This window comes from Calonectris borealis, chromosome 1 (genome assembly GCF_964195595.1).
Source record: "Calonectris borealis chromosome 1, bCalBor7.hap1.2, whole genome shotgun sequence".
Taxonomy (NCBI): Eukaryota; Metazoa; Chordata; class Aves; order Procellariiformes; family Procellariidae; genus Calonectris; species Calonectris borealis.
In genome coordinates this window covers 149267336-149294094 of record NC_134312.1, presented here as the reverse complement: position 1 = coordinate 149294094, position 26759 = coordinate 149267336, and the positions used below count along the sequence as shown (strand labels likewise).

At 42.1% G+C, this 26759-nt stretch overlaps 1 protein-coding gene across 1 annotated transcript in view; it reads right to left on the bottom strand.

Annotated features, from left to right (window-relative positions):
- Positions 1-2168: 2168 nt before the first annotated feature.
- The window catches only part of SLC9A4 (solute carrier family 9 member A4), a 36062-nt gene continuing 11471 nt past the window's right edge, over positions 2169-26759 (bottom strand). The window contains exons 4-12 of the mRNA XM_075137913.1: positions 25305-25522; positions 20645-20847; positions 19402-19488; positions 17989-18059; positions 15487-15648; positions 9639-9735; positions 7509-7640; positions 6640-6727; positions 2169-2470 (exon numbers count right to left, since the gene is read on the bottom strand). Coding sequence (XP_074994014.1) covers positions 2169-2470; positions 6640-6727; positions 7509-7640; positions 9639-9735; positions 15487-15648; positions 17989-18059; positions 19402-19488; positions 20645-20847; positions 25305-25522 — 1360 coding nt within the window. The remainder of the gene's footprint in view (positions 2471-6639; positions 6728-7508; positions 7641-9638; positions 9736-15486; positions 15649-17988; positions 18060-19401; positions 19489-20644; positions 20848-25304; positions 25523-26759) is intronic.

The following is a 26759-nucleotide window of genomic DNA, read 5'->3' as shown; positions in this document are numbered from 1 at the left end:
ATTTTGCCCTCAATTAAATTTCATGTGGCAGCTGGGTAGCTCACAGTGCAATTTAAGACCTGATTTTGTACGATAACTCTTTTTCTTAAAATAATGTTTTAATTGAGATTTGTGATATGTCAATATAACTTGCTATAGGATTGAGATCTGGCACAAGACTTGTATTTAAAAACTACATAGAGCACTTCCTCTTTTGGTGGAGCTGGGTTTATTTGTTGATTTTCAGGTACAGAACTGTATTTCATTGCTTATTCAGTGTCGTTACAAAAGCCAATTCCTACCCTCTTTTAATAACTTGCCACTGCTTTCATAAAAGGAAGTTGTATAATTTCTCTGGCACAATGAGGAAATGCAAACAGAACTTAAGTTTCATAAAGTACACATAATTCATTATGACCTGCTAAAAACAGAAGCTGCAAACATGAGAAAAGGGGAAAAAGGGCTTTTATTTTTTTCCTCTGGTGGCACTTTTCACCATATAAACTTGGGTATCGTTAGTTTATATCCTACTTGTCCTGAATCAGAAATCCATTGTAAGAAATGTGAAGTCATAACTTACACTTAAAAGTTTTTTCTGGACCAGGACATAGAAGCGCTTAACAGTAATATAAAACAGAGAAACATAAAGGTGGCACTGCTATCTCTAATTCTTACCTCTCTGACTCTTACAGTAGCATTTACAGACCTTGAGTTGGGCAGCTAAGCAAGCTCTGAGTGGAGGAAAGAGAGGGAAACCTGAAGAAAGCATGACTGAACTTGGTGCATTTCTCAGCTGTAGATTTGAGTTTAGTGCAGCTGTAAGGGTGGGTTTATGGACTTTTGGACTCAAAACATCCCTTTAGATAAAATCAGCTCACCTACAGTTTCAAGACACAGACGACAGTGGCAATGCTGCTTCCATCTTGCAGAAAAGAGCTCCATCAGAGGAACTAGGTATCTGGGATTTTAGACTTTATCCAAAACGACTCAAGTCCATAGCCTCTTGCTTCCCCTACCACTAGGGAGACCCACCATTGAGAGTGGAGCATGGGCGCAAGGGAGCTGGAAGGGAGCTCAGTAGGAAGGCTGGGAGGTCACAGGCTCCAGTGCATGTCCCCCTGGTTATTTCTGCTTTTTTTTTTTAGCAAATGCTTCTCTGTACAACATATAGGCAGACACCTTACAAAAAACTGGGAGCAAAACACAGGGCCCCTCTTTCATGCTAGCCAGCAGGCTACAAAGTTAGGCTCCCTTTACCTTTTGTCCCAGTTTATTGCTCCCTATCTGCAGTGCTGGTCCAGCTTGAGTGTGAAGAGTGGTCCCCTGGTTTGGGCACCCTCTGGCAAGGTGGGAGTGGGGAATGGAGGTTAGATGCTCTACAATGAAGCCTCCCTCTTGCTGAACCACAAGAATATTTTGTACATTCTTGCCGTCCCACATTTGCAAATAAAAGGCATCCTGACAGCACCCCTGCCTGAAGAGTCCTCTCTGCATTTGTACGTACCAAGATGCCTCCTTTATTCATCCAAAACGACTGTAGGTGGGTGATAGTGCCTACATGCTGAAACCAGTTGAAGTAGCAGGAGTTACAGACCATCACAACAACTGACTTTAGGCACTTTTGCAGAGCCAAAACCTGAGATGCCAAGAGATTCCCAAGTGCTGTCCACTAAAGAATCCTTTTGACTTAAGTATCCCTTTAGGCATCCGCAGTGACATTTAGGTGCCCTAAAAATGCCTTTCTTTTTTTAACTCTTTCCTGGAATATCTCAACTACTCTGAGGTCAAAAGCTCTAAACAGTTGGTTGTAATCTGGGCACTCGTGTGTCAAGCATGTCCTTTGGTGTTTCTTTCTTCTGGATTTAGGCCTTAGTACAGAAGAGAGGAAGGCAATACCAGCTTCCACCCACATCATTGCCCAACTATTGTCATTTAAATCCATGTCCAAACCTCTACAAAGATCATGTTCCCCTCTTCCCTGCAGTGTTTTGTTGGAAAGAAAGCTTGATATAAACATACAAGAACTTGAGCCAGTAAGTACCTTGATACAGTGCTTGAAAGTGATACGAGAACAAGTGCACTGGTCCCAAAAGGAAAATTGTGGTTTGGTTCATATAAGAGCTTTGTTATTTTCTCTGCAGCAGTGCACAAAGGGCCCTAGAGATGCAAACATTGCTATTCTCTGCTCCTCATATGTCTAATGGCTTGGCTGGTGCCATCGTTTCTGTCTCTTCTTCTGACTCATACCCCTCTACTTCTCCCACAGTGAATCGAGACTTTGGCATTAGAGCTAGATTGTCTGCTCTGGTGAAACGATGCTGGCTGATTGAATTTCCTCTTCGACCTGACAGATTGGATGGGCCCGCTCGTCTATCCAAGCGTGCCATTGGAATCAGCTCTTCCTGGCGGTGCTTTGCTTCAAGTGGACGTAGTCGGGGCTGGGGTCTGAACGTTACCGGGATGGCAGCATCAGAGACACTTCCGTGGCGATCTGAAGGAAAATAGATAAAGAATTCATATTTTGATGAAGAGGAAAGAGAAACACCATGGTATTGGCAAGGACAGTTAAAGGGTATTCAATACAATACAGCATTGCGGTTTTAAACCCTGGAACTGAAGCATTTTAAATAATTGCTATAGAATAAGAGAGCAGTCAAGAACTAAAAATAATCCTAAATTTTTATTTTCATCCCAAAGCTGATGTTGAAAAGATTTTATTGATCTTGCCTCTCCCGTGAAACCCCAGCGAATAAGCACATTCAGCTATCTTTTAGTGCCTCACAGAGCTGCTCAATGCCTTCACAGGGCAAGAGTGCTCCATGATGTAGCTTTCAATTTTCTACGAATTTCACAAGTATACCCAGTACCATGGCTGAAAAGCATTGTGAAACCCATAGCAGAAGACAGAAATTGACCAAGAAGATGACTTTAGTGCCATCAAAAGTCGGGTTTACTAGTCACCTGTGGTTAAACAACTGGGAAGAAAACAGTTTCACCTGAAACCAGGAGTTTGACTCTAGGGCGCTTTGATTACATTGGGTGTGTCAGACCTGCTTCTACCAGGCTTCTTTGCCACAAGTACACAATAAAAATTTGCCTGCAATAGGCCAATAACTGGCTCTCTCATTATGTTGAGTTTACAGAATATACTTTTTAACTTTTCTTAAAGCCACTTGTAGTCTGACTATGCACTAGCAAATTAGTTAATTTAAGAAACGGCTCGTAACAAGTTAGATGGTTTTGGGAGATAAACACAAAGGTCCGTGAATAGTAAAAGTAGACTATATCCTGCTGCAGTTAGAGCAGACATGTATTGGGTGTAGTCACACAGTCAAAATTTATCATGTTATTGCAGCTTAATAACTATTAAATTACTTTAAGTTAATGTTTACTTCACAGTTGGTACAAAGTAAGAGCGCATGCACCAGCACTTACCTCCACTGAACAGGGGCACAGATTTCTCTAACAGCAGAACTTGCTTCTGTTAGGCCATGTGGGCATACCACACCATGAGCAATAAAATAAGATAGGTGTTCTCAGATCTGAAGGGCTTCTACTTAGCCCTTTGGGAGCATCACTGCTACAAAGTTTGAATGATACCTACTGTCAGAGAAATCATGCATTTGTATGAATGGCAGAAAGACCTGATAGGTGGTTTAAGGATCTATTTGTGGTCATTTCTGACCTTTTAGTTACTAAACTTTCTGCACATACTACATATAAGACCTAAACCAAGCTTGCTGGAGGATGCTTATTCCAGGAGGGCTTCCAGGCATAGACAGAAGAGGTGGCATTTATCTCTGTAAATGCATATGTGCATATATGAGGTTGTCATCCTAATTTCCTACATACTGAGTATTTCTCTTCCCAGTTCCCAAGTGCAATTCATCACATCCTAACACAGTTTATGAGAGGAGTTTAGGATGTCTTCCTCCTGCAGACATTTAAAGTGGTGTCAATAGCTACGCAATGGACCTAAGATGGGGCCAGAAGCTGGACCAAGAAGTCTAATTATTTGGATAGATCACAAGGCAGGGCTCAAATTCAGGCCTAGCTATTAGTAAAAATGTACCTGCATTCACTGCCTCAGGATTTACTCTTCTCCCCACTGAAATAATGTGCCTGTCTGCTATACCAGGACTTGGTCCCTTGAAAGTGTCTGAAATGCTTTTAGGTGTGAGGCTGCTGTGTAGAACAGTTTGAGTCTTTTAGAAAGACACATATCCCCCACCATGACATCCTGACAAACAGAACAGAAAAGAATCAGCTGTATGAAAAAAAAAATCCCCTTAAGTAACTTTGATTTTCCCCTTTGAATAGATCCTATGGGTTTCTATTCTGCTGCCATCACCTGTGAGTGCCCAGCCCCAAGGGGATGGGTTGCCTTCACAGACCTCTTCTGCTTTCATCCCTTTCAGAGTAAAACAGAAAGGGAAGAAAGAAAATAATCTTGCGCCTGCAGGAAACAAACTTTGTTGTCCGAGTTTTTGATACAAAGATGAAGATTAAAAATACAGTTTCAATCGCTATGGCTAATTTTGCCAGAAATTAAAAGGAATTTTTCTAAGGAACCCAAATGCATTTCAGGTTCACATAAGTAAACGCAGAAAGGAGTCAGGGAGATTACAGATGGAGACAATAATGAACATTCAAGTGTCCTAAATTCCATGTTTTCTTTGACGCTGTCCAGCTATGTTTCTGTGGACAATTCAGTGTTGCTCCATCCCTAACCTCTGTCTCCTTACTTAGAGTGTAAGTGAGGATGGGTCTGCATTTTACTGTGTACATATGATAATCTGAGACTGACTGATAACTTTATGCAGTAATACCAGTATTACTACAGAAACGTTCATAGAGAGCAAGCTGGGAAGAGGGGAGAAGAGACTAGCTGCTGGGGGACAGATTCTGCCAGGATTTTTTGTCAGGTTATGTGATTAGAGGCTCATCTCCACAAACATAGAGGAGCCCCAAGGCACAAGGGCCAGCAGGGGACCCCCCAGTATCCCAGTCAGAGGAATGAGCCTGAGCCCCTGCCCTGATCCATCACAGGGGTAATCAGCTCCATGGGCAGGGTGAGACCCACCATGATGAGCCAACGGAGAGACTCTCCCCAGGGCACCTCATAGAGTGAGGTGTGGCAAGGTACGGGGCTCATTATTGAGATGTCTGGGGAGAGCATTTTGGGATCATACAGGAGTTATGATGGGATGTTTAGGGCAGGAACCAAAGGCAGGGAAAGGAAGGGATCAGGGTAGTTTGGGGAGGAACAAGTGCAGGAAAATAGAGAAAAAAGGGGGTAAAAAGGGCTGCTTGCATGTAAACAGGAGCTGATCAGTACATGTGTCTGGCAATGCCCTGTGCCTGATCAGCGCAGTCTGTCTTGCCTTCTCATTAAACTCCACTTCTGACTGTTTTCCTGGGTGAGCAGCTCCCTATACTGTGTACCTGTGTGTGTGGAGGTCTGAGTGCCAGCAGCTGGAGGGACTGGAGTGCATGCATATTGTGTGGGTGCATATGTCAATGCGAAATCACCAGCAATCACCAAGCCAGGGTAGCCATCGAATAGGATTTAAGGCTTGGGAACCAACTGTTGGAGCAACCCTAAGTCTGGGACAGACATTGGGGAGAGCAGAAGGTCTGTAAGTTGACTACTGGAGGGGGCAGGAGGTCCAGACCAGTGACTGAAGAGACCATGGGGTCTGTGGCTGGCTACTGGTAAGGCCATAATCTGGAGCAGGTACCAGAAAGACCTGTTTGCACATGTGTGTCCCTGTGTATGAGGCAAGGGGAGACCAGGGGATCCAGGAGCCCACTATGGGGAAGGCCAGCTACTGGAGGGATCTACAGTGCATGGGGTGGGGTGGAAGAGCATCTGTACATGTGTGTGTGTGCATGTGAGTAGTTCTGAGTACCAGCAGCTACCATGGGGCTGTGTCCGCAGTGGCTCACATGCCCAAGTGCCACCAACTGGGGAGACGGAGGGTCCAGGGCCAGCTACTGGGCAGAGTGTGTGTCTAAGGCCAGCTACTGGGGGATTCAGAGAGCAGGTATGTATATATAATTGTCCACTAACAGGCTATCGTCCTGATCAGCCAGAGAGGGGACCAGGATGAGGCCGTTGGTGCTGTTTGTGTTTGTGTGAGTGCTGTGCCCTGTCTGTGCTGCTCTGTGCGTCCTGCCATATGTACATGTACACTGAATTAATGGTGGGGGGATGCCCATTGGGAATACCTGCTCAGCCTCGCTACTGACGGGACCTGGGGGCACGGGGCTGCAGCAGCCTCACCTCGACTGGGTTCAGGCTACGGGTTCAGCAACTCCTAAAAATTTTGCATGCAATTGTGTCTGTGGGAACAGATAATTTGCTTTCTCAGGCTTACACTGATACCCTCACGGCCAGGCCAAACTGCAGAAATGACAGGAATATTTGTGTAAGAGGGAAAAAGAGAAACCAGGCAGTGCTGGAACAAGATAGAAACTGCAGCAGTAACGACCATATAAACAACACAGATAAAAAAGATAAGAGAGAAGGGTGTAGCTCATTTAAAGAGGCCAGAGACTTCCATGGGTGTAGTCATTTAGTACGGTTAAATCCACTGAGCAACTGGCCAAGTTTCTTTCACTGCTGGAGTAGGATACAGAGTAAAGCACTTCCATTACCTGTAAAAGTAACACGCCTGGCTTTTCGTCTAGTGGGCTGGCGGGGGCCCTGAGGCAAAGAGAGGTAGCGTATGCTCGTGGTGCTAGCCTGTGTATGGAGACAGAAATGTGTTCAGTGCCTGCGATTGCCTCCGCAATTTGTACTTATTTAGTGGGATGGTAAAAAGGAATGCTTTTATATGCTTTTTCTGCTGTGCCTCTGCACGTTTACAGCCAAATTTAGAGAGGTGTGAATAAGATCGATGCTTGGCTTGGATGGGTTGAACTCAACATCAGCTTCAATGAAAATGTCTGTATCTGATATAATAGCCTTAGTTTTTTTCTACAGTCAGTGGAAAGGAATATGTTCTTCTAAGATTCACTTTTCCGATTTCAGGTGACAACTTTAAATAAAATTAATATACCCAGCAAGAACTTATTTCTCTTCCTTAACTGTGATTATCTCAGCTCTAACAGTCTATGCTATCCAATGCCTACATTTGGTCAGACAAATCTTACTCTTACTGATTGACAGCCCAAACTGTCAGTGCAAGGTGTCAAGGGCTTTGCATCAGGCCTTTTGTGAGTCCACAAATTCACACAGCTGTGATTATACTGTGTTTTGCACATGCCAAAACAATGCAAGTCACATTATTTTACTACTTACAGCCATAGTAGCTGATTTCTGACCAATGTACAGAGGTAGGACATAAAAATGTTGCTGTCCACATGCTAAGTGAAGCTCACTCTTCTTAGCTGCTGCATGAGGATGTTGGGAAAAGTATCCATTTTAATTATTGCAAAAAGCATATAAAAATGGGTGTCTCTTTCCTTATTTACAGAGAAACAGAGCCATTTTTTACATGAATAGTAGTTTACATAACAGGTACCGGTCCACCCCAAGGTAAGCTGTCTCCCTTCCTCCAACTCTGTCTCAGGCTGTGCTGCCGACGGACGAGGATTTCTTGGGCTTGTTTCTCATTTGTGTTGGTAGGCAAGTTGTGTCGGTTGTATGCTGGTGCCTGAAACAGAAAATGCACCCAGGTGATTCTCTTTGCACTTGCAATGTTATGAACCTTGCGCAGTCTGGTTGATCACAGGGCCAAGGGGACACCTGCCCCGGCTCGGCCACCGACTCACCACAGCTCCCTTTGGTATCACGTGGAAAAATGCAGCCTCGCACTAACCTCACTCCTGCAGAGCAAGATGGGAGGAAATGCGAACACAGCTGTAAGTCTCGGACCTCAAGGGCTACATTTTGATGCCATTTTTGATAGACTCATGCCTGCTCGAAGTGTACCATAAAAATATACCCACCTACACAAGGTTGTTAACGTCTCCGGGCTTGCCCTCCCTTTGTCAGCCCTCTTCTGATCACACAGTTGGGAGCTACAGATCTGAGGCAGGTCCCAAGAGAGAGAGAGCCGGTTAACCCACCACTGAGCCTTGGCAGTAATATTACTGAGCCAGGAACAAGTTGCAGATGTGCCCCGGAGCAAAAGACTATATTAAGAAGAGCACATCTCCAGAATGAGGTGCACAGCTGAGTTTCCTTTCCATACTTGGACTAACTACACCTTAACATTACCCTAAAACAGAGCATCTTTTAGGACAAGCTTTTTAATTTATTGCATACATCTTGTGAAATAAGGGAAATAATTATCTGCCTTAAAGAGAAATATTCACTTAAGTTTATAAACCCTCTTAACAAGCAGAATCTGATCTCAGTCTCACTTGCAAGGGTCCTTGTAAAGCTGGTCTGGTAAGCCAGAGCATTTCCAGGCCTTCAGAGTTGAAAGTGAACTATTAGAAGTGGCATTATTTTACTTCTGATCTTTCATTTCCAAAATGTTCTCAATACCACATAGGAAGTGACTGGCGCAAATAGTCATTACTGTAATTGATTTTGAAGAGAGAAAGTTCATTTCAGTAATCTAAGAGGCAGCCATATATGCAAATTGTTGCTGGTAAGATAAGAAATTAATATCATAAGGATAATTGGCCATGGCAAATCAAACAATATTAGGAATGAATATCATATTAGTAATGACACATTTCAATGAGCAGGGCCTAGCATTTTCTAGTAAATGTGTTACACGAGTTAGGCCCATTTATCTACGTAATTTCAAGGTTACTGTAATATATCCTCTACCACTCATTGCTGTCGGAGAGCACTCAGTTGTATATTCTAGGCCCAAGATTGGATTAAGTAGATATTATACACTGGGGTGCATCAGAATCAGTACAAATTTCAGCAAAACAAATCCCTGCCGAGGTATTATCACCCCCATTTTATGGGGGAAAAAAACCCAAATGTGTAAAGTGAAGCTCCAGAGGAGGTGGAATTTTTTATTTTTCCTTTCTCCTCCTGTGGCGAGGGTAACCTGTTGCTCCCACACAGATCAAGGATTTACCAGCCTGACTCTCAGCTGACTTTGGGCTATGCAATGTTTACCGTCGCTGGTCCACCCACCTCCACAGGGGAGTTTCACTGCTGCTGGTGACCTGCCAGCCTGCTGCCACCCACGAAGACCTGCATGCGTCCCCGGGTGCCCAGCCAGCCAGCCTCCACCGCGCAGGCTGTCCGTGCCCCCAGGGAGAGGACCTGGGACCTCACACCAGATGCTCTGGGACCTCAGACTCCCCCGGGGATGTTTGGCAGCCTCGGGAAGGCGGTTTCTGAGTCACAGGTAGCTGTGCGGTGAGGGAAGCCTGACCTCTACAGCTCAGTCACAGATATTCCTGGCTTTTCGCACTGCCGTCAGCGTGAAAAGCTGATGGAAAAAACCTGCTTTCCTTTTTTCCACCCAGGAGCGAGCCCTGAGCCAGGGCTCCTTCCCCTCCTTCCCTTCCCCATGCAGCTCCCGGTCGGAATGGCTGCAGGCTCCGGGCCCACGTCTCCCACCAGCGTGATTCTAGGGCTGGTCCTGGTGCTACCAGCCACCTTGGCTATGATATGGAGAGGGCAAACAAGAACTTTCAGTGTGCAAATAGTGTGCGATAGCAGGTCGCTTACGCACCCTTTGTCGCACTTGATATAGATTATGTGCCAGGACATCTCTCATGGACTCCACCTCTGCAGGGGAGAGCCTGTGCACACGCCGATTTCTACCACTCCTGTAAATAAAAGAGAAGTTTAAATATGATATTAATGAGTTCATTAAATACTATTCCCATGAAATGATGCATGATCTATTTTTAGTGCTAGAACAGAAGGCTATGAAGAGCCTTTCAGTGACTAGTGGCACCACAAAATCATCCAAAGATGAATAAAAAATGTCAGATTTTGCTCTTTCCCGGGTTTTGTCAATATACTGGATAGTCAGAATGGGCCCTAAGCCCTCATACAGCTGGCAGCAGAAAATCTCTTTTTCTTTCTCAAAGCTTCATAAGGAAGTTGGTATTTAAGGATTAGCCTGGGCAACAACCAGCTGTATGTTCAGAAGGCACTGCAAGATTCCTCCTCTGTTTGAACGCATTCTTCAGCATGGTCTAGGAGTTTGGGCCTTGCGGTCCTACTGCTTTTAACCCCTTTGAGAAAGTGCAGCAAATCCTTAACAACTAAAGCACATGCCAATTAAGAAGTCTGAGAGACCTGCCTTGTGGTGAGGAGAATGGGTAGGGTTTCCTTGCTACTGAGCCTGTTTCTCCATTTAAAATGAAAAAACTACCTAAAAGATAGTCATCTTCGTATTTTTAACAAACTGTGACAAGAAGCCCACAGTCACTTGTAGCTGCCTGGCTTTTTCACTAGCAAAACAATGGAGGAGGGCTGCTGTGAAATGTGAACTGGTTTTGCTAAATCGGTCAATCTGTGTGAGAGTTAGCATGCGGCTGAATTCCCAAGGAAAGAAAGGGAAATAGATAGTGATCATCCAGGATGAATCAGTCTGAGTTCATCTTGTTGTTTCTGGTTTTTTCCTTTCTCCATTTTGCTTTCTTACCTCTTTTAAAAAAAACTTAATTGCAAATCTTTTTTTCTCAGTTAAGTGATGTCCCTAAAGTGTTGTCTGTAAATTGTGTAATTAAATAATGGATTATGATCAATGTACAGTATTGCCAAAGATGTGTGTGCATTTATTTTGTACTCTGTCTAAAATAAATTAAAAACTTTTAACGGCAAAGGAAGGTGGATTTAAGCTAAACTGAGATTATGCTGTAAACATAGGAAAAAGGTTGGAATTTGCAATTACAGCTAGTTTAACAAGATTACCACTGTTTTGTGCTATATTCTAATGTGAACATCTTGAAAACTCGGAGGCCCATCGTGAGCTGCCTGGATTCTACATTTTACTGCCTCTTACCATCAAGTAGACAGTAAGCACTGGTGGCCTGGCCCTGTCCAAAGTCCCTGGAATATAATAATTAATTCCTGATATATTTCAAGGTTTCAGAATGTGTTTTCGTTCTACATCAGACCAAACCTGAGATCTGCCAAATTTTTCATGAAGTAAAAAGAAAGAGAGAAATTGACAATAGGTTGAGGTGTAGTGTTAGAGGTTGGGCTGGGGTAACCGATAGGTTAAGGATCTCACTGAGGCATGAGAGACCCATGAGTTTACCTCTTAGCTCTTGGCAAGCCAGAGTGACAGAAAAGGACTCCCATTCTGGATTTGATCAGAAATCTTATCCTGGCCGTGATAAATCCTTCCCAACAAATGTTTAATTGACATTCATCTATTCTCAACAACAGCAACAACAACAAAGCTAGGTATTTACCAGCAGGGAAAAAAGACCATCACCACCACCCAATTCCAGGCCAGCTGGGTATGTTCTTTTGTTGGTTAGTTGGTTTTCACTTGCTTTCAGCTCTCAGGGATAACACCGAGAGGATGCAGGGATGCCACCAAGTTTCCAGGCTCAGGTGTAATGCACCTTTATTCCATACTGGGCCTGGCATGTCCCAGGCTGTGGGACAGCCCATGTATGCTACTTTCCACAGCAAGGAAACCAGTCTTTTTGCTGTCAGCAGCCCCTAGCTGCTGTCCCTTTGGACAACAGAGAGACCCTAGGTACACTCAGGAAAGCAAACACAAGCACAGCCCCTGGGGATTAATGGCAATCTAACCTGTCAACGAGTAGCGGTCTATAAAATGCAGGCTTGGCTCATTTGTGTAATGCAAATTGAACTGACATAGTTGATGCAAGCAGCTTTGACATCACAGGGAATAACTATCTCTCTGGTCCACACTTCACTGAATGTCTCCACGGGGTCTTTATATCTTACAGTTGGGAAGAAGTAGGGGAAAGCATCTAAATAGGGGAAAGTAGAACTCCACTGGGAAGATATCAGATCATCTCTTTACTTTTCCAATCACATACCTGACCCTCTCCATATGCCAGGACAGAAGTGGCCAGTCCTAAGTAATTTAAAGGCTTATTGTTTTGCTCTTAAAGTGACTTAAATAGAATAAATAAAATTCCCAGAGTTTCATCTGAGCTGGGATAGCAAGAGAACAAACAGCATGAAGATAGTCTGTATTGTTCCGGAGCACAAATAAAAAATGTGTATTCTTTTTATGGGATTAGATATTAACCTACCCAACCGATAACAATGCACAGGTATGATAATAAGGAACAGATTGCTATTACATTTTGCAATATACAATACATTAAAAAAGAACTTTCAAAAAAACCCAAACAAGTTTGGTATGTTACCAAACCCATAAAGCAATCCTTACTGAAACTATTTCTTTGTTCTTATTGAAACTTCCGGCATGTTACAACAAAACACAGCACGGGAGATATATTTGTAAAGAAAATACTGAAATGATAGTATGCCATGAAAACTGACTGTCTCTCTGTAATGAGTACCATGACAGTATCTTCAGTGTCTCTTTCTTCTTTAGATATGGAGATAGTTGATACATGGAGGAAATAAAATGCCTTCCACAAACGTTGTAAGATTATTTTTTCTATATAATATCTAGAATTTTGAACTTTATGAACTGTCCACCAACCTTCACTAGTCCTGTGAAGGAAGTAACATTCATCAGGCACAGCTCTAGCACAAGTGCTCCACCACAAATGACAACACGGCACTTGATTCTGATCTGTATTGTATTGATGCATTCTAAGATTTACTTTTACCAAAGTCAGTATTGCAGTAATATGAAGCCAACATTAAGTAAGCTCAGCATCAAACCGTCTCTCTCTAATGGGCGTACTTCCTCCAAAAAACAACCATACAAACACAGTTTTGATAATATCTGCTTGGCTCTGCTTTTGCCATTTCTACCCTTATTTCTAAGGCTTATATTCTCCAAAACATCGTAACAAAATGCTCTGTTTTCATTCAAATGTGGATTCTTTGTTGCACAGTCCATGGGCAAATTCCTGCAGTCTGCACTGGAAATACTGCATATCGGACACCCACTCCACCTGCAGGAATCACACCAGCATGAATGCAATTTCTGAGAATAATGCTAATTCACAGCGATGGAGATCTGCTTTGATTATTATAGGGCATTTCACCTCGTGTGCCTAAAGGCTGCAGAACGGATCAGAAGTGCTAGTGAGAGAGTTTTCTCACTACTCTGGCACTGCAAATATTGCTTTACGTGCCATACGTTGGAATTTGATTTCAAATCTCCACTTGCTCATGGCCAGATTTTTATATCCTCACTGAAGACAGGGACTTTAGGTACAAGCTATCTCAATGATAACAATCAAACAATTTACAAATACATTTAGAAACCTTCTAGTCTTAAGCAGGTTCACTTAATTGCTCAGGAGAATGGAGATATAAAAACTACTGCAGTGGCTCAGACCAAAGATCCAACAACTAGCTCACTATCCTATCTCCTCCAGTGCTCAACAGCTATCAATGAACAGAGCTGGGAAAACATATATTTTCCTAGAACACTCTCACAGTCTCCGAGAATCAGAATGTTTCTGAGCCACAGGCTGCACTTTGTTTTTTGAAGTTAACACTTCATTTTTAAAAGGGTTGTCTCAGTAAGAGAACCTGCGTCAGAAGTTGATGCACAGTAAAATTCAATTACAGCCAGAGTAGAGCTGGCAAAAATTATCATATCAGCTGTTTATTATAGAATATTTTTCAATCTAAATTCTCAGCTCAGGAGATAATTTCTGAGCTATGCTGAAGCAATTTTTCTCATTTTCTCCTTCCCTCAAGAAAAGAAGAGGAATGTGGTTTGATTGCCATAGATTGTCTATCAACCTTGCACATTTTCTCTTGGCTCAGAACAGTTAAAGGAATAGAGCAGACAGAAAGGAGCCTGACAGACACGCAATCTTTTTTAATATCATCCGTTCAGCAAAGAGTGATTTGGGAAGAAAAGGTTCTTACGCGGCATGCTGACATCAGTTTCAAGAAAGCAGATGAATCTTGACATGATTAAGCCAAAGTTTCAAGAGAGATTTTAGTTTAACATCCAGTTGGTATTTGGACTTTCTGGTATAGGTTGAGATGATCATTCAAAAAAGAAAATATAGGATAAATACATGCAGAGCAGTTACAGTATGCAGGAGTGAAGATTTGTACAGACTTCTCTCCTAGAGTGTTGTTCCCTCAGTGATGGCTCTGGAGATCCCACCAGTTTTCTCCCCTGGTCTGCCTGATGCCAAGTTGCATTACTGTTTCATAGAATCATAGAATCACAGAATGGGTTGGGTTGGAAGGGACCTTTCACGGTCATCTAGTCCAACCCCCCTGCAATGAGCAGGGACATCTTTAATTAGATCAGGTTGCTCAGAGCCCCATCCAGACTGACCTTGAATGTTTCCAGGGATGGGGCATCTACCACCTCTCTGAGCAACCTCTTCCAGTGTTTGACCACCCTCATCACAAAAAATTTCTTCCTTATATCTGGTCTAAATCTACTCTCTTTTAGTTTAAAACCATTACCCCTTGTCCTATCGCTACAGGCCCTGCTAAAAAGTTTATTGCTATCTTTCTTATAAGCTCCCTTTAAGTACTGAAAGGCTGCAATAAGGTCTCCCCGGAGCCTTCTCTTCTCCAGGCTGAACAACCCCAACTCTCTCAGCCTTTTCTCATAGGAGAGGCATTCCACCCTCCTGATCATTTTCGTGGCCGTCCTCTGGACCTGCTGCAACAGGTCCATGTCTTTCTTGTGCTGAGGACCCCAGAGCTGGACGCAGGACTCCAGGTGGGGTCTCACCAGAGCAGAGTAGAGGGGCAGAATCACCACCCTCGACCTGCTGGCCACACTGCTTTTGATGCAGCCCAGGACACAGTTGGCCGCCTGGGCTGCGAGCGCACATTGCTGGCTCATGTCCAGCTTTTCATCCACCAGTAGCCCCAACTCCTTCTCCGCTCTCAGTGTTTAATTGGACGAATTTGGTACTGAAGTACCAAATAGTGGTACTTCCGTATGGCAAGACAGTTTGAGGGACTGCAAACTGAAGTAACAAAAATTGCAAATGCTACAAGGAAATCTGCTCTCAGCAAAAATTTGTGATTGGGGTAATGGAGTCAGGACCTGTGCTCTAAGCTCTCCTGCAGGTCTCCCAGCACCTAGCAGTAATGAGCAAAACCCACTGGCCAGGTAACTGATGAGTATGGCCACCTTGAACCACAGCTGTGATTTAAAGCAACCAGAGTGGCTTCTGGGCCTGACTCATGATTCTTCTTCAGAACTGCCCATCATTGAAGAGAAACAGAAAATGTCCCTGGTTTTAATTTTCACTCTGTGAACAAAGAGCCGAAGTGCAAATATGGTGAGCACCAAATTGCCAGCAAAAAACCAACAATTTCTCTTTTCATAACTGTCTTTTTTTTTCTTACATTTCTATTGAAGTCATAAAATCCCTTGGGTGTTTCCTCAGTTTTGTCCCCTTCCTTTCTGTCCCTACTGTGCAAAGGGTCAGGAGGTCAGTACTCACTGTAAAGAAGCTGTGGATGATTTTGAAATTTTCATGCCACTCTCAGCCATCTCGATGGCCAGTTTTATCTCCATCTTTTTGTACAATGACACAATGCTGGATTTGGGCTGGTGTTCCCGAATTAAGATTTTCTTCAAATACTTATTGTCAAACTTCTTAAATCTGCAAAAGAGATATTAAAATCAAAGTGTAAAAAAGGAAATGTGTTTTTATTTCTGTGGTACAAGCTGATCTTCATTCAAATGCACACATATATAATTCAGTGATAGAAACTGAATCCAAATTGGAAGCACCTGTGGACTCCTGAAGGCCTAGTGAGCGGAGACCTTTAGGAGGACATTTGGCATGGTCTACTGGTCTACAGAGTTTGCAAAGCTCACCAGACAAAAGAAGGAAACAAGCTGCAATCAGAGCAAAAAAGAGGGCTGAGTGTGTGTTTGCATATAACACCGCCAGATTTGTCAGAAAACAATATGACCAGTCTCCAAGCTTTTGTACAAATGTTGTATTCTAGTAGGGCATAACAGCAGCAGCTGCTCTTACAGTAATCCTGGACTATTCAGCCAGCCACCAATGAGGCTTTAAATGGCCCAGCAGTTACAGTAGTTTGGGCCCATTATGTTGCTGATAATTTTGAATCCTGACAATTAGGGCAGAGAAAATATATGTCTTTGTATTCTGAATAACAGAGAAATTGAATGGACCACAAAATACTGTGTGCTGCATAGCTCGCATGCTGCAGATTGTAAAATATCGCTAATGTGTGGCGTAATTTGAATGTGAATGTGTGTGCGTAAGCTTTGGAACAGGTATGTGCTTTCAGACATTTAGCAGAACAACAGCAGATCTTCATACACGTTTCTTTCAAAGGAACAGTTTACCACAGCAAGGTAATGTGCTCCATAATGCTAGGAAAAGCACTACAGAGTTTGTACATTTTTTCTTAACGAAGGCTACTTTTTATACATTAATAGCAGAGATAGGTACACAAATGTTTCCACTGGGATTAGAGCTCTTTATGTTTTTCTATGTAACAGAAAGCCTCCTGGAGTGTCATCACTTTTAGGTCATTAATTCTGATACATGTATGCTAAACGTCTTTAAAGTTGCATAGAAAAGTCTAGGTAATACCTTTTAATACAATCTTCTTACATTAAATGTCTTCACATACAGTGTGTTTTTTCAATCTGCTGCTGAACTGAAACACTACATTTATGGCTAGCTTGGACAAAATTCTCTTTTCATAGCTGTTGGGTAGATGTGAGATAAGGGGATAACAATTTCTCACAGATATGTGTAAATGCAGCTGTTTCAATGGAATTACTGCTCCAACAGGGATTTGTTTAGCTTATTGACTGCAGAGACAGTGGTCTGGTCCCAGCAAATGTCTTAAAGCTATCTCTGTACTGTGAGAGCCAAGAGGACATTTTAGCTTCTGGGTCCAGGTATGCACCCTCGCACATTGCGTCATTACTCCTCGTTGGGACAAGAACTGGATGCAAACAGGTGCCTTCTTCCCACTCTTAATTCCTGATTTCCATAGGTAGAAACCCAGTCATGAAAGGAGTTGCCAACAGACCCTCCTGGCTGGATTACTGAGGTCCAATGCTGAAAGGTGAGACAGAGGACTCCAGCACAGAAGTCTAGGCATAGCTAGGATAACGAGGGATAACTTTTAGCCCCCAGCATCATAATAAGATGTTTGTGGGAGAGGAAAATTAGTCTCTCCCCACACTTCCCTTCACATGCTGCGGTGGTAGCCAACATGATCACGGGGCTCCCTTAGGGAAAAGGTAAAGGGAATGGCAGCTCAGAATAGCATGTCCATCTCTTTTGGGCAGTGCCTGGAAGAGCCACAAAGCTTCACAAAACCATGTCATCCTGCTTATAGAAGACACAATGCAGCTCCTGCATTTCTGAGTGAAGACTAGCTTGAAAGTATCTGCTTATGCTACTGGATATTTAAATTCAACCATTCCCTTCAGTACTCCTATTTTAAGTATTTTAAGTAAGTATTACTGAATGCAAAGACCTGTAAGGACAGGTGACTAATTATTATTGAATCTGTACTCACCAACAAGGGATCATATTTGCTGTGGAGGCTTACAGCAAAAGTCAGTGAAGCACTGACACCTTACATAGCTTCTGTTCTAAATCCAGACCTAAAGGAGCACTGCCATAGATCTAAGATTTATGCCAAAGCTATGTGCACAGGCTGATATCTGCAGCATGGATTCCCATGCTATGTTTTTGTTTCAGAAGGCTTATTTTCTGCTTGTTTGTGCAGAAGGCAATTTAGGAGGCATATAGGAGCACTGCACTCCCAAGAGATAACGGGTACTCAGGAGTTCACTTTTTAAAAAGAGATATTGCACACGTCCCCAATATTTTCATGCTATTTTAGTTTTATGGGGCACAAGATTGATTTCCTATTCTATTTACGTATTGTATTTTACATGATAGGTTATTTTATTATAGTAGGCTGCAATAAGAGATGCTTACTTATCTCTCAGCTGATAATGACTCCAATGTCCACATATGTCTTCAATACCAGCCTTCAAGTGGTCCATCAACTAGAGAAACAAACATGGAAAAATTTTAAGTGGCCATTATGAGAAAATAATGTCACCACAAATACACAATTGTTGACAGGATTTTGAGAATTTTTAATTGGAGGGTGTGAGTTAATTCTGAAAGCATCTACATTTCTCTAAAAATCAAGGCAAAGATCCCACTGTGGCAGTTCCTATGCTTGGCTGCAGTGGCAATACTTTGATGGAGGTGACAAGTCTGTCAGTCTGCTATCATCTCACCATCACCCAGCAACATATAGGCCCAAGTAAAGGGCTATGCCCAATGGAAGATGATACTGAGCATCCAAATTGCCTGGTCCTCTTTGTCTACTGAGACCAAAAACTAAATTCTTGGTTCTGTCAACCAAGTTTCACTTCTGCCTGTGTGACCTCCCTGAGAGGGGCACAGGGCCAAGAACCCCACACCTTAACCTTTGCCTTCACCGACAAGTCCTCTGAGGATTTTGCAAATTGTCATGAGACTGTTAAGTTCATCACTGCTAGCTACCAGGATTTTCAGTCATCTTTTGTGTGTTTTTAACATTATAGAAACAGACAGAAAAATGGCCAATTCTTACATACATATTTTTATAAGTGGTGCTTTTAAACGTAAATTCCTTTCAAGGTTAAGTGTAGAGGTTGAAATAGTAAGAATTAAATGCTCTTCAAAATCAAATCAGTTGAGATGCTCTACTTGTCTCTACATGTGCTTAATTTTAAGGCACAGTGTTTCTGTTAATTTCAAATGTATTCCCTATTGTGAAAATGAAAACATGTACGTATATTTTGTATAGTGTTGTTAAGTCCATTTGAGCAGCTTTCTGTTATATTATATAATGGTAAATTGAGAGCTAAAGCAAATGTTTGAGAGGGGAAAAGATAATTACTCAGAATAACTTGAAACTAAATTTGCAGACCAACGGTTCAACTCATTTCAGTTCCATAAAACTTGATTAAAGTCTTTCAAGGTGTCTAGAACCAGTCAAAAGATGGCACCAAAGGTATCTGACAAATCTAGCTGGGAAGCATAACGAGTGTATTTTGTAAACGCTACCTTTATGTTTCTGTCCTCCCATGGTCACAAGTATCAAGAAGTAAGGACCCTGCTACACCATGACACTTGTGGTATGATATTATAATATGAAAGTCACTGTGAATATAAATGAGATATCATGTTTTAGAAAATTATGCCCAGGGTTTCCTCCAAATGTTCTTAAAAGCATTCAGTGTCCAAATCTGCTGAATGCCAGTGCTACCAAATGCCTCCCTCTGTCCAGCTCTTTTGGAATACCCTTTCTCTTCTTCTGTTTTAGGATACCAGCTATTGATATAAAAAACTTACTCGCACATGAATTTCTTCATTGATAGACTCCTTTTTGTTGGTCTTTTTAACATCTAGATATCTGACCAATGGTCCAATTGTGATTCCCTATATTTGGAACAATGAGGAAATGTTAATTATCTTTTAGAAAAAACAGAAAGAAAGCAAAAGAATTTAATTTTAATCAGTTAGGAAAGCTGAGTCTTTGACACAAGAATGATCTATTACTTGTATGGAGAGCTACAGAAGAGGATTAAAACTCAGAAACTTAAAAAAATCACACAACAGGTTTTTTTTAAATGAGATTTGTATTTATCGACATGTTTTAACTATGTAAAGTAACTGACTCGTCAACCTTCTTCAAAACAGCACTCACTTGAAAGAAAACATTATCTTTGTGAGGTTCTTACAATCTTGAAACCTCTTACTTCAACATTTTCAGAATTAAATATTTGTTTGTTTGTTTGTTTGTTTCACTTAGAAACCATTTTCAGCTGTTCCTAATTCTTTACTGCACTGCCACAGAATAGTATTTTAAAAAGGGAAATAGAAACAAAATGTTTTTTTCTGAAACATTCTGGTGGAATCTAAGTGCCTAACAACAAATACATAATGTCCCCTTGGCACCCTAGAGTATCTCATATTGGTATGAGAAAATACAGAACATGGGATGCAAGACCTTCAGAAGATCCAGTTCTTCCAGATACAGCAGTGTAAGCCAAGGGGAATAATCCAAACATCTGAAGTAGACACGTATTCTTACAAATCTGAATTATTCACTTTATTTTTCTTTAATATTATTTTACAAAGGATTTCAAAATGTTCTCATTTGGTCTTCAAGATGAAAAGATAAAAGTAAAAAATTCAAAATCCTTCATAGAATAGACATCTTGTTTTCTGTTCAGTTTGAGATACACCACCAGTAGAGAATGATTCTGTGCTGAAGCGTAATGTTAAAATGCTTCTTAATTTGGAAGCATTAGGAAGCACATATGGAGTGAATATAAGAGCTTTTGGGCCCAAAGTACCCTTTTCCCTGAATATTCTAGAAGATGCAGGTTTTCAATACAGACTTTCTGAAAAAGTTATTTAATAATACCTAAAAAAAAAAGCCCTGAAAGGGTAATTACACAGCGCAGTGCTGAAGCTGGCAATAAAATATGATAGCTTCTCCTAGTTTAAGAGTAAATTCAATGTAATCTTCACTATGAAGCTTTCAGTCACCTCTATTACATGAAAGCAATCCATTAAGAAATACACTTACTTGGATGAACATAGTGAAATATATAACTACAAGAGTAGCAGTAATGAACAATTTTTTTCTTGGGAAGAGATTCACTGGAAGCAAGAATGCAAGAGAGAAGCTGCTGGATCCTCGAAGGCCACTGTAGGAAATAATGAGTTGGTCTTTGAAGGTGAAGGGATATGTTCGGAACTTGTTACTGATGTAGAAGAGAGCAAATACACCTAGGAAGGGAAAAAACCACAACTGTTATTAATCAAGGAGAAAAGGAAAACATTTAAAGCAAAACAACATCTCGGCTCAGGCATCTGTTGACAGACCTTTCTTTTCAATTTTGGGTTCCTGTAGCTTTCCTTTGACCAACTGCTGAATTTGTTTTGTGTGAAATAATCTCCTAGAAAAAAACGTGGTTCCTAAGTGCGTCAGGGTTTAAATTCATTTATACAGTTTAGAAGTGAGATTAGAGGAAAAGATTTACTTTCTATATTTATGTTGCACAGTTCTTGACCAAAGTGTTCTGGAGACAAGACGAACCACTGGATGAGAGTTTTTCCTGTGCCTTCCCTTGCAATGTTTCCTGCTTTCTGCACAGTATCTGCCCAAAGTGTTTGAACAGTGTTTTACCAACAAGTCCTGTGGACAGGTTCACTGAAAGGCAAAGAGTAATAGCATTTTAATTTTTAATCCTCTGGCTTATTGTGTCTCTAATTCTCTGTTTATTTCTCAATTTTCATTTTGCTTTTAATAAAAGTTAAAATTAATCAGGCAGCCTGTGGCTGTGTAAGGACTGCAGCTTTTCTTTATAGAGTACATTTAGCAATTTGCTTGATTTTCTCTTAATCTTCTTCATCTTCCATAAGAAACATGTATGCTATGTTTTGTGTGGAAACTGTTAAATTACTGAAGTAAAAGCTGACAAATGCTGATAATTACTGGTGTTATTTTACACAGCTGTAACTGATAAACTCAGTGGATTATTATAGGTAAGGCCAGTAGCAGTATGCTGTTATGTAGGTTGCTGGATACCACTTTATAAAGACCTTTTTTGGCTACTTATAACTATGCTAGGCATCAGACTGAAACTGTGTATGTGAAATATTACCCCCAGGCCAATTCTCTTTACTTTATTCAAGCTTCAGAGAAAATTATGTAATCATTTTAGCAAACAAATTTAGTGAAAAATATTTCGGCCTTCCGCTGGAAAGCTCTAACACTCCCCTGGGTGTTTGAGAGAAAGACGGACATGTGGCAGCAAAATAGCTTTTGTATCAGGAGAGCACTTTTTCTCTATTGATTGGAAGGATATTCCAATACAGACTCCAAAAGTAAGCCTTTAAGCCTTTAAAAGCTTAGAGGCCATGCTTGGTCCAGGATTAGCAAGAAAATATTTAATTACTTTCTTTCTGCTGTCAACCCACAAGAATTATTTCACCTCTACTGTGGAGTACTTGTGTCATCCCTATATAATAGAGCTGTTCAGATGCATGTACTTGAACTTTCATGGGTTTCCCCTTTCCTCTTTTTCCTCTGGTTAAATGTCTTCCTCCAGGGCTCCCAGGCTTCCAAGTCAAGAGTCTTGAAATGTGTATGGGCTTTGAGGGTCAAGCCAACATCTGCTTCCTGCTCTGGTATCCTTTTGACTGAGGGATAAGCCACCTGAGACATTTAAGAAACAGCACCTTAATCTCAGATGTTCGATGCCAACTCTTAGCTGGTCCCAAATGTTAGACTCAGAGTACTGTAGGCTGGAAAGGACCTTTGGAGGTCATCTAGTCCAAGTCCTGACTCAAAGCAGAGCTAATGGGATCAGGTTGCTCAGAGCTCCAGTCAAGTCTTGAACGTCTTTAAGAATGGAGAGCTGGGCCACTGTTACAATATCGGATCACCCTCGTGTTGGAAATGGGTTCCTACTGTCTAATCAGAATTTCCCATGTTCCAGCTTGTGTCTGTTGCCTCTTGTCTTATTGCTGTGCACCTCTGAGAAGTGTCTGGCTCCATCTTCTCTCTCTCCTCTGATCGGGTACTTGTAGAAAGCAATAAGGTCTCTCCTGTCCCAGAACCCAGAACTGGAGAGAGCACTCTGGAGACAGCACACACTTACACCAGTGCTGAAGAGAGGGGAAGAAACATTTTGCTGGACCTGCTGGCTACACACTTGCTAATGTAGCCCAGGACACGGTTGGCCTTCTTTGTCACAAGGACATAATACTGGCTTGTGTTCAACCTGTTGTCTACCAGGCCAGGTCCTTTTCTGCAGAGTTGCTTACTAGACTCCAAGCCTACACTGGTGCACAGAGTTAGTCCAACCCACATGTAAGTCCTTGCATGTGCTCTTCTTGAACTTCATGAGCTTTCTGTCAGCCCATTTCTCCAGCCTGTCCAGGTCCCTTTGAATGGAAGCCATCCAGAATATTGACTGCTCCCTGCAGTTTCTCAGTGTGCACTCCATTCCATCCTCCAGGTCATTAATGAAGACATTAAAACAATATTGGTCCCTGTACTGAGCCCTGAGGGATGCCATTAGCCACGAGCTAGACTAGTATTTTGAGCCCAGTGGTCCAGCCAATTCCCTTCCCATATTATCAAACACTTCAACTGGCCAAAATCTGCTCTTTGAAGTCCAGGGTTGTAATTCTGCTGTTTGTCGGCTTCCTCACTCCTCTCAGGATGTTAGCATCCACAGTCATGAGACTGTGGTCACTGGTCACTGCAGTTAAGGCTGCCCTCAATCTTCACATCTTCAGCCATTTCTTCCTTCCTTGTGAGTGGTAGAGAAGACAAAGCATATTCTCCAGTTGATTCATCAACCAGTCTCCAGCAACTATCACTTGCCTTTTCCTCTCAACCCTATTTTGCCTTCCCCTTCAGGGCACAGCTGGCCCTGATGAATCACCTGATAGGTCTTGTTCCTCCTCAATACTATAGCAGATGATGCAGGGCCAATGCCCTTAGCTCAAGCCTGAGCTCTGTATGTAAAGGGAATATAGACAAGGGCTGAAGGCTGGAAGAGGTGGTGGCGGGTGCTCAATGCAGATTTCTGCCCCACAGGATGCTCCAGAGGGACCTCCTTTGATTATAAATGAAGCATGGGGGAACTAACCTACTGACTTAGTGAAAGTAGCCTAAATTTCAGTGCTCAGAATATCTCCTCCAAGGCCATCTGATGGAATATTTGGATTTCTCATTTTTTTAAAAAATATAAATTACTCTGAAAAAATCCTACTGAAATTCGAAAAGAATGTTATTAAGGTGGCCAATTCAGGCACTCAGAAGTTAAAAAATATCAGAAATAAGGTTGCCTGCATAATTGTATTTTTTGCCCTCTCCTGTGTACTACTTCCAAAATATCTTTCATTACAAAAGCATCATTCACTCATATTTTTAACTAAATTTAACTGACAAATAACAGTGGCTGAGTAGGATATGTTCTATAATTCATCACGTCTCCAGGAGTAAATGTGTTCGCTTTCTGCTGCAGCAGTTGTAACTTAACCTGATGCAGAATATTCAGGTTCAAAAAAGGATGGCATAATTCATGGGTAACAGGTCCAAACCAGACCCCTATATAATGTAGGCAAGGAGTGTACCCTCTCACATCCCTAACACAGTAGATGCTGAGGAAGTAGGAGGTGAACAGAGCTCAGAAAGTGGCCAGGCTTGCAAGCCTTTCCTAATTAGCATCTCCTGCAGGCTCTGTTGAAGACACCGCTAGAGGGTTGGTCTGACCCAGTAGGTCATTCCTTCTTTTCTTATGTCAGCTAGAGTGTTTGGCTGGATGGTAGTAGTAGATGAGGGAGAAGATGGCAATGTGTTGCCTCTCTGCTTCCACAGTTGCAGTAAATTGGCTAACGGGCACAAGAGCAGCTTGTACGAGAAGTCTGCCAGGACTGCTACCACCTCCAGAACACCACCAGGCTTCTTACTGCTTCTCCTTTGTCAACGTTACCATCAACCCATCCTGGATATTAGGAGAAGATGAGAAATTGTGTCCCACAGCTCATGTGACATCATCTGTAACTGCTCTGCCCATGCTGGAGGAATCCCAGTCTCCCAGATTAGGGAGACCTTTGTGGGAATGGGGAGATACTGTGTGTAGAAATGGAGTCATTTCAAACAGACACTCTTTTCTAACAGTTTAAAACTTCAGAGTTGACTTGTGAGGAGCAATAGCATAGCGTGGTTGGACTAGATGTGGTATAAGGAAGGAAATAGAGTCTGTGTTCAGTTACCTAATTTTCACCTTCCCTCTTTTTCAATGCCTCCGGCACTCCTAGCCCAGGACATGTAGTGTTATAGCACCAGAAGTGTGATGTACATTATCTAATTAGTAAGTGTGCGATAAAACCATTATGAAGCCCACTTACCCAAGGGCATATAGTTAACTAAGATATAAGCATCTATATAGGTATAATCATGGTAATATTTTAATTTTACTTAAAATATTCCATTCTCACCTAATCATAAAGTCTGTGCTTAGAGACTGGCATTCAGATTTGTTTGGGGCTTTTTCCCCCTTTTTCTCCGTGTGTCGATTTGTGAAATTAACTTGTCAGTAACATAAGCCTAGTAAATTCGTTATTAAACCGGTTACGCCAGTCTGCACAGACTTTTCTAACATACCTTTGCACCGAAGCGTTTCTCTCAGAGGTGTGGAGAAGATTGCCTGCAAAAGCTGACTTACTCAGTGTCCGCCAAACGAGGCAGAAGAGCAGAGTGAAGCAAATGAAGGCCCAGTTCCACTCGTGGTTTTTCCCCACTGTAGACACTCCCATGAACATGAAAATCAGGGTCTCACTGACGCTGCTCAGCATCTTCATGAAATATTTTATTGTGGTATAGGAATTCTGGGAAACATTCTCCTCCACGTATTTTTTCATTGTCACTGCACATGCTGTCATCCTGTACCAGACAAAACATTAGAGATCAGTCACAACCTGGTTTTCTTTTCATTTAAGAACAACCTCAGCCTTCATTACCCGCGCTCTCTATCACCAGCCTCTGACCTTCCTAATATCAAGAAGCATTTTATTTCTTCAGTAACGTTAGCTGTTTCATTAGGTAGAAGAGCATCTTCATTCAGCTTTACAAATCCATTTTGCATACAGGAAAAAGGAAGACTTCCTGACGAGGAAGTGAGGGTATCGCGTTCCAGTTCAAAGTCCGTTTTATCCTGAATGCCTAACACGCAGCCACCAAGCACCAAATATTTGAGTCTCAAACAAAGGGCAAGTTGGTTTTGTACCAGCCCACGGATGGATCGGTTAGAGGGACATAACCTGCCTCTTAGCGATCGTCTCCTTTGAGGTACTGGTGGGAGAACATGGTAGTAGTCCTGTGCCGAGGCCAAAGCTCCCGGCGGGTCCCTGCCAGCTGGCTGGCAGATCAGCAGGGCCAAGGTAGGCTTTGGTGACTCTCCAACCACAGCAGCCCATTGCAGCAGGGGGAAATTCAGCTATCCTACAGAGGTGTCCTTCCCCCCTTTTAGTTACCCAGGGTGTGGGGAATGTGCCTAAGGAAGCAAAGGGATGTTTTCCACCTCTTTGGTGTTATTGAAGACTCGAGCCTGGTTCAGAGGCATCAGCAGCCACCCAGCACAGGCGCTGGTAACAATCACACGGAGCAGTAGTCTTTAAGCAGCCCTACTGAAGGGGGTTTCCTCTTCCCATTTTCATTTTCCATAGTCATAAGTAATAGATGGATTGAGTTCTATGCTAGTAACATATTCCATCATCTAGTTTCTACTGATATTATTTTAGTCTTTGGGGGCTTCTTGTGATGATATTTTTCCAAACTTGTGAATTCAGAGAACACTGACTGTTCATTAAAAAACCTTTCATCTGGTTTCTGCTGATTTAATTTCCACTGAAGAAATCTCAAGGGTATTCTGGTGGAGCTGAGACATTTAGCAGGTCCAAGGACACTCTAAGACAAGGCCATTAGGCATTAATGTTTAATACTGTTGACTTTCAGAGACACATGCGTAATAGACTTTCACGATCCACGTGAAAAATGAATGAATTCCTCAATAATTCAGAAGGGTGACAATAAGTTCCCATCCTTAAAACAAGCAATAATTTCCTTAATGAAGCAGTAAGAATAATAAATCCCAGTTATATTAACATTCTTTTATTACTAA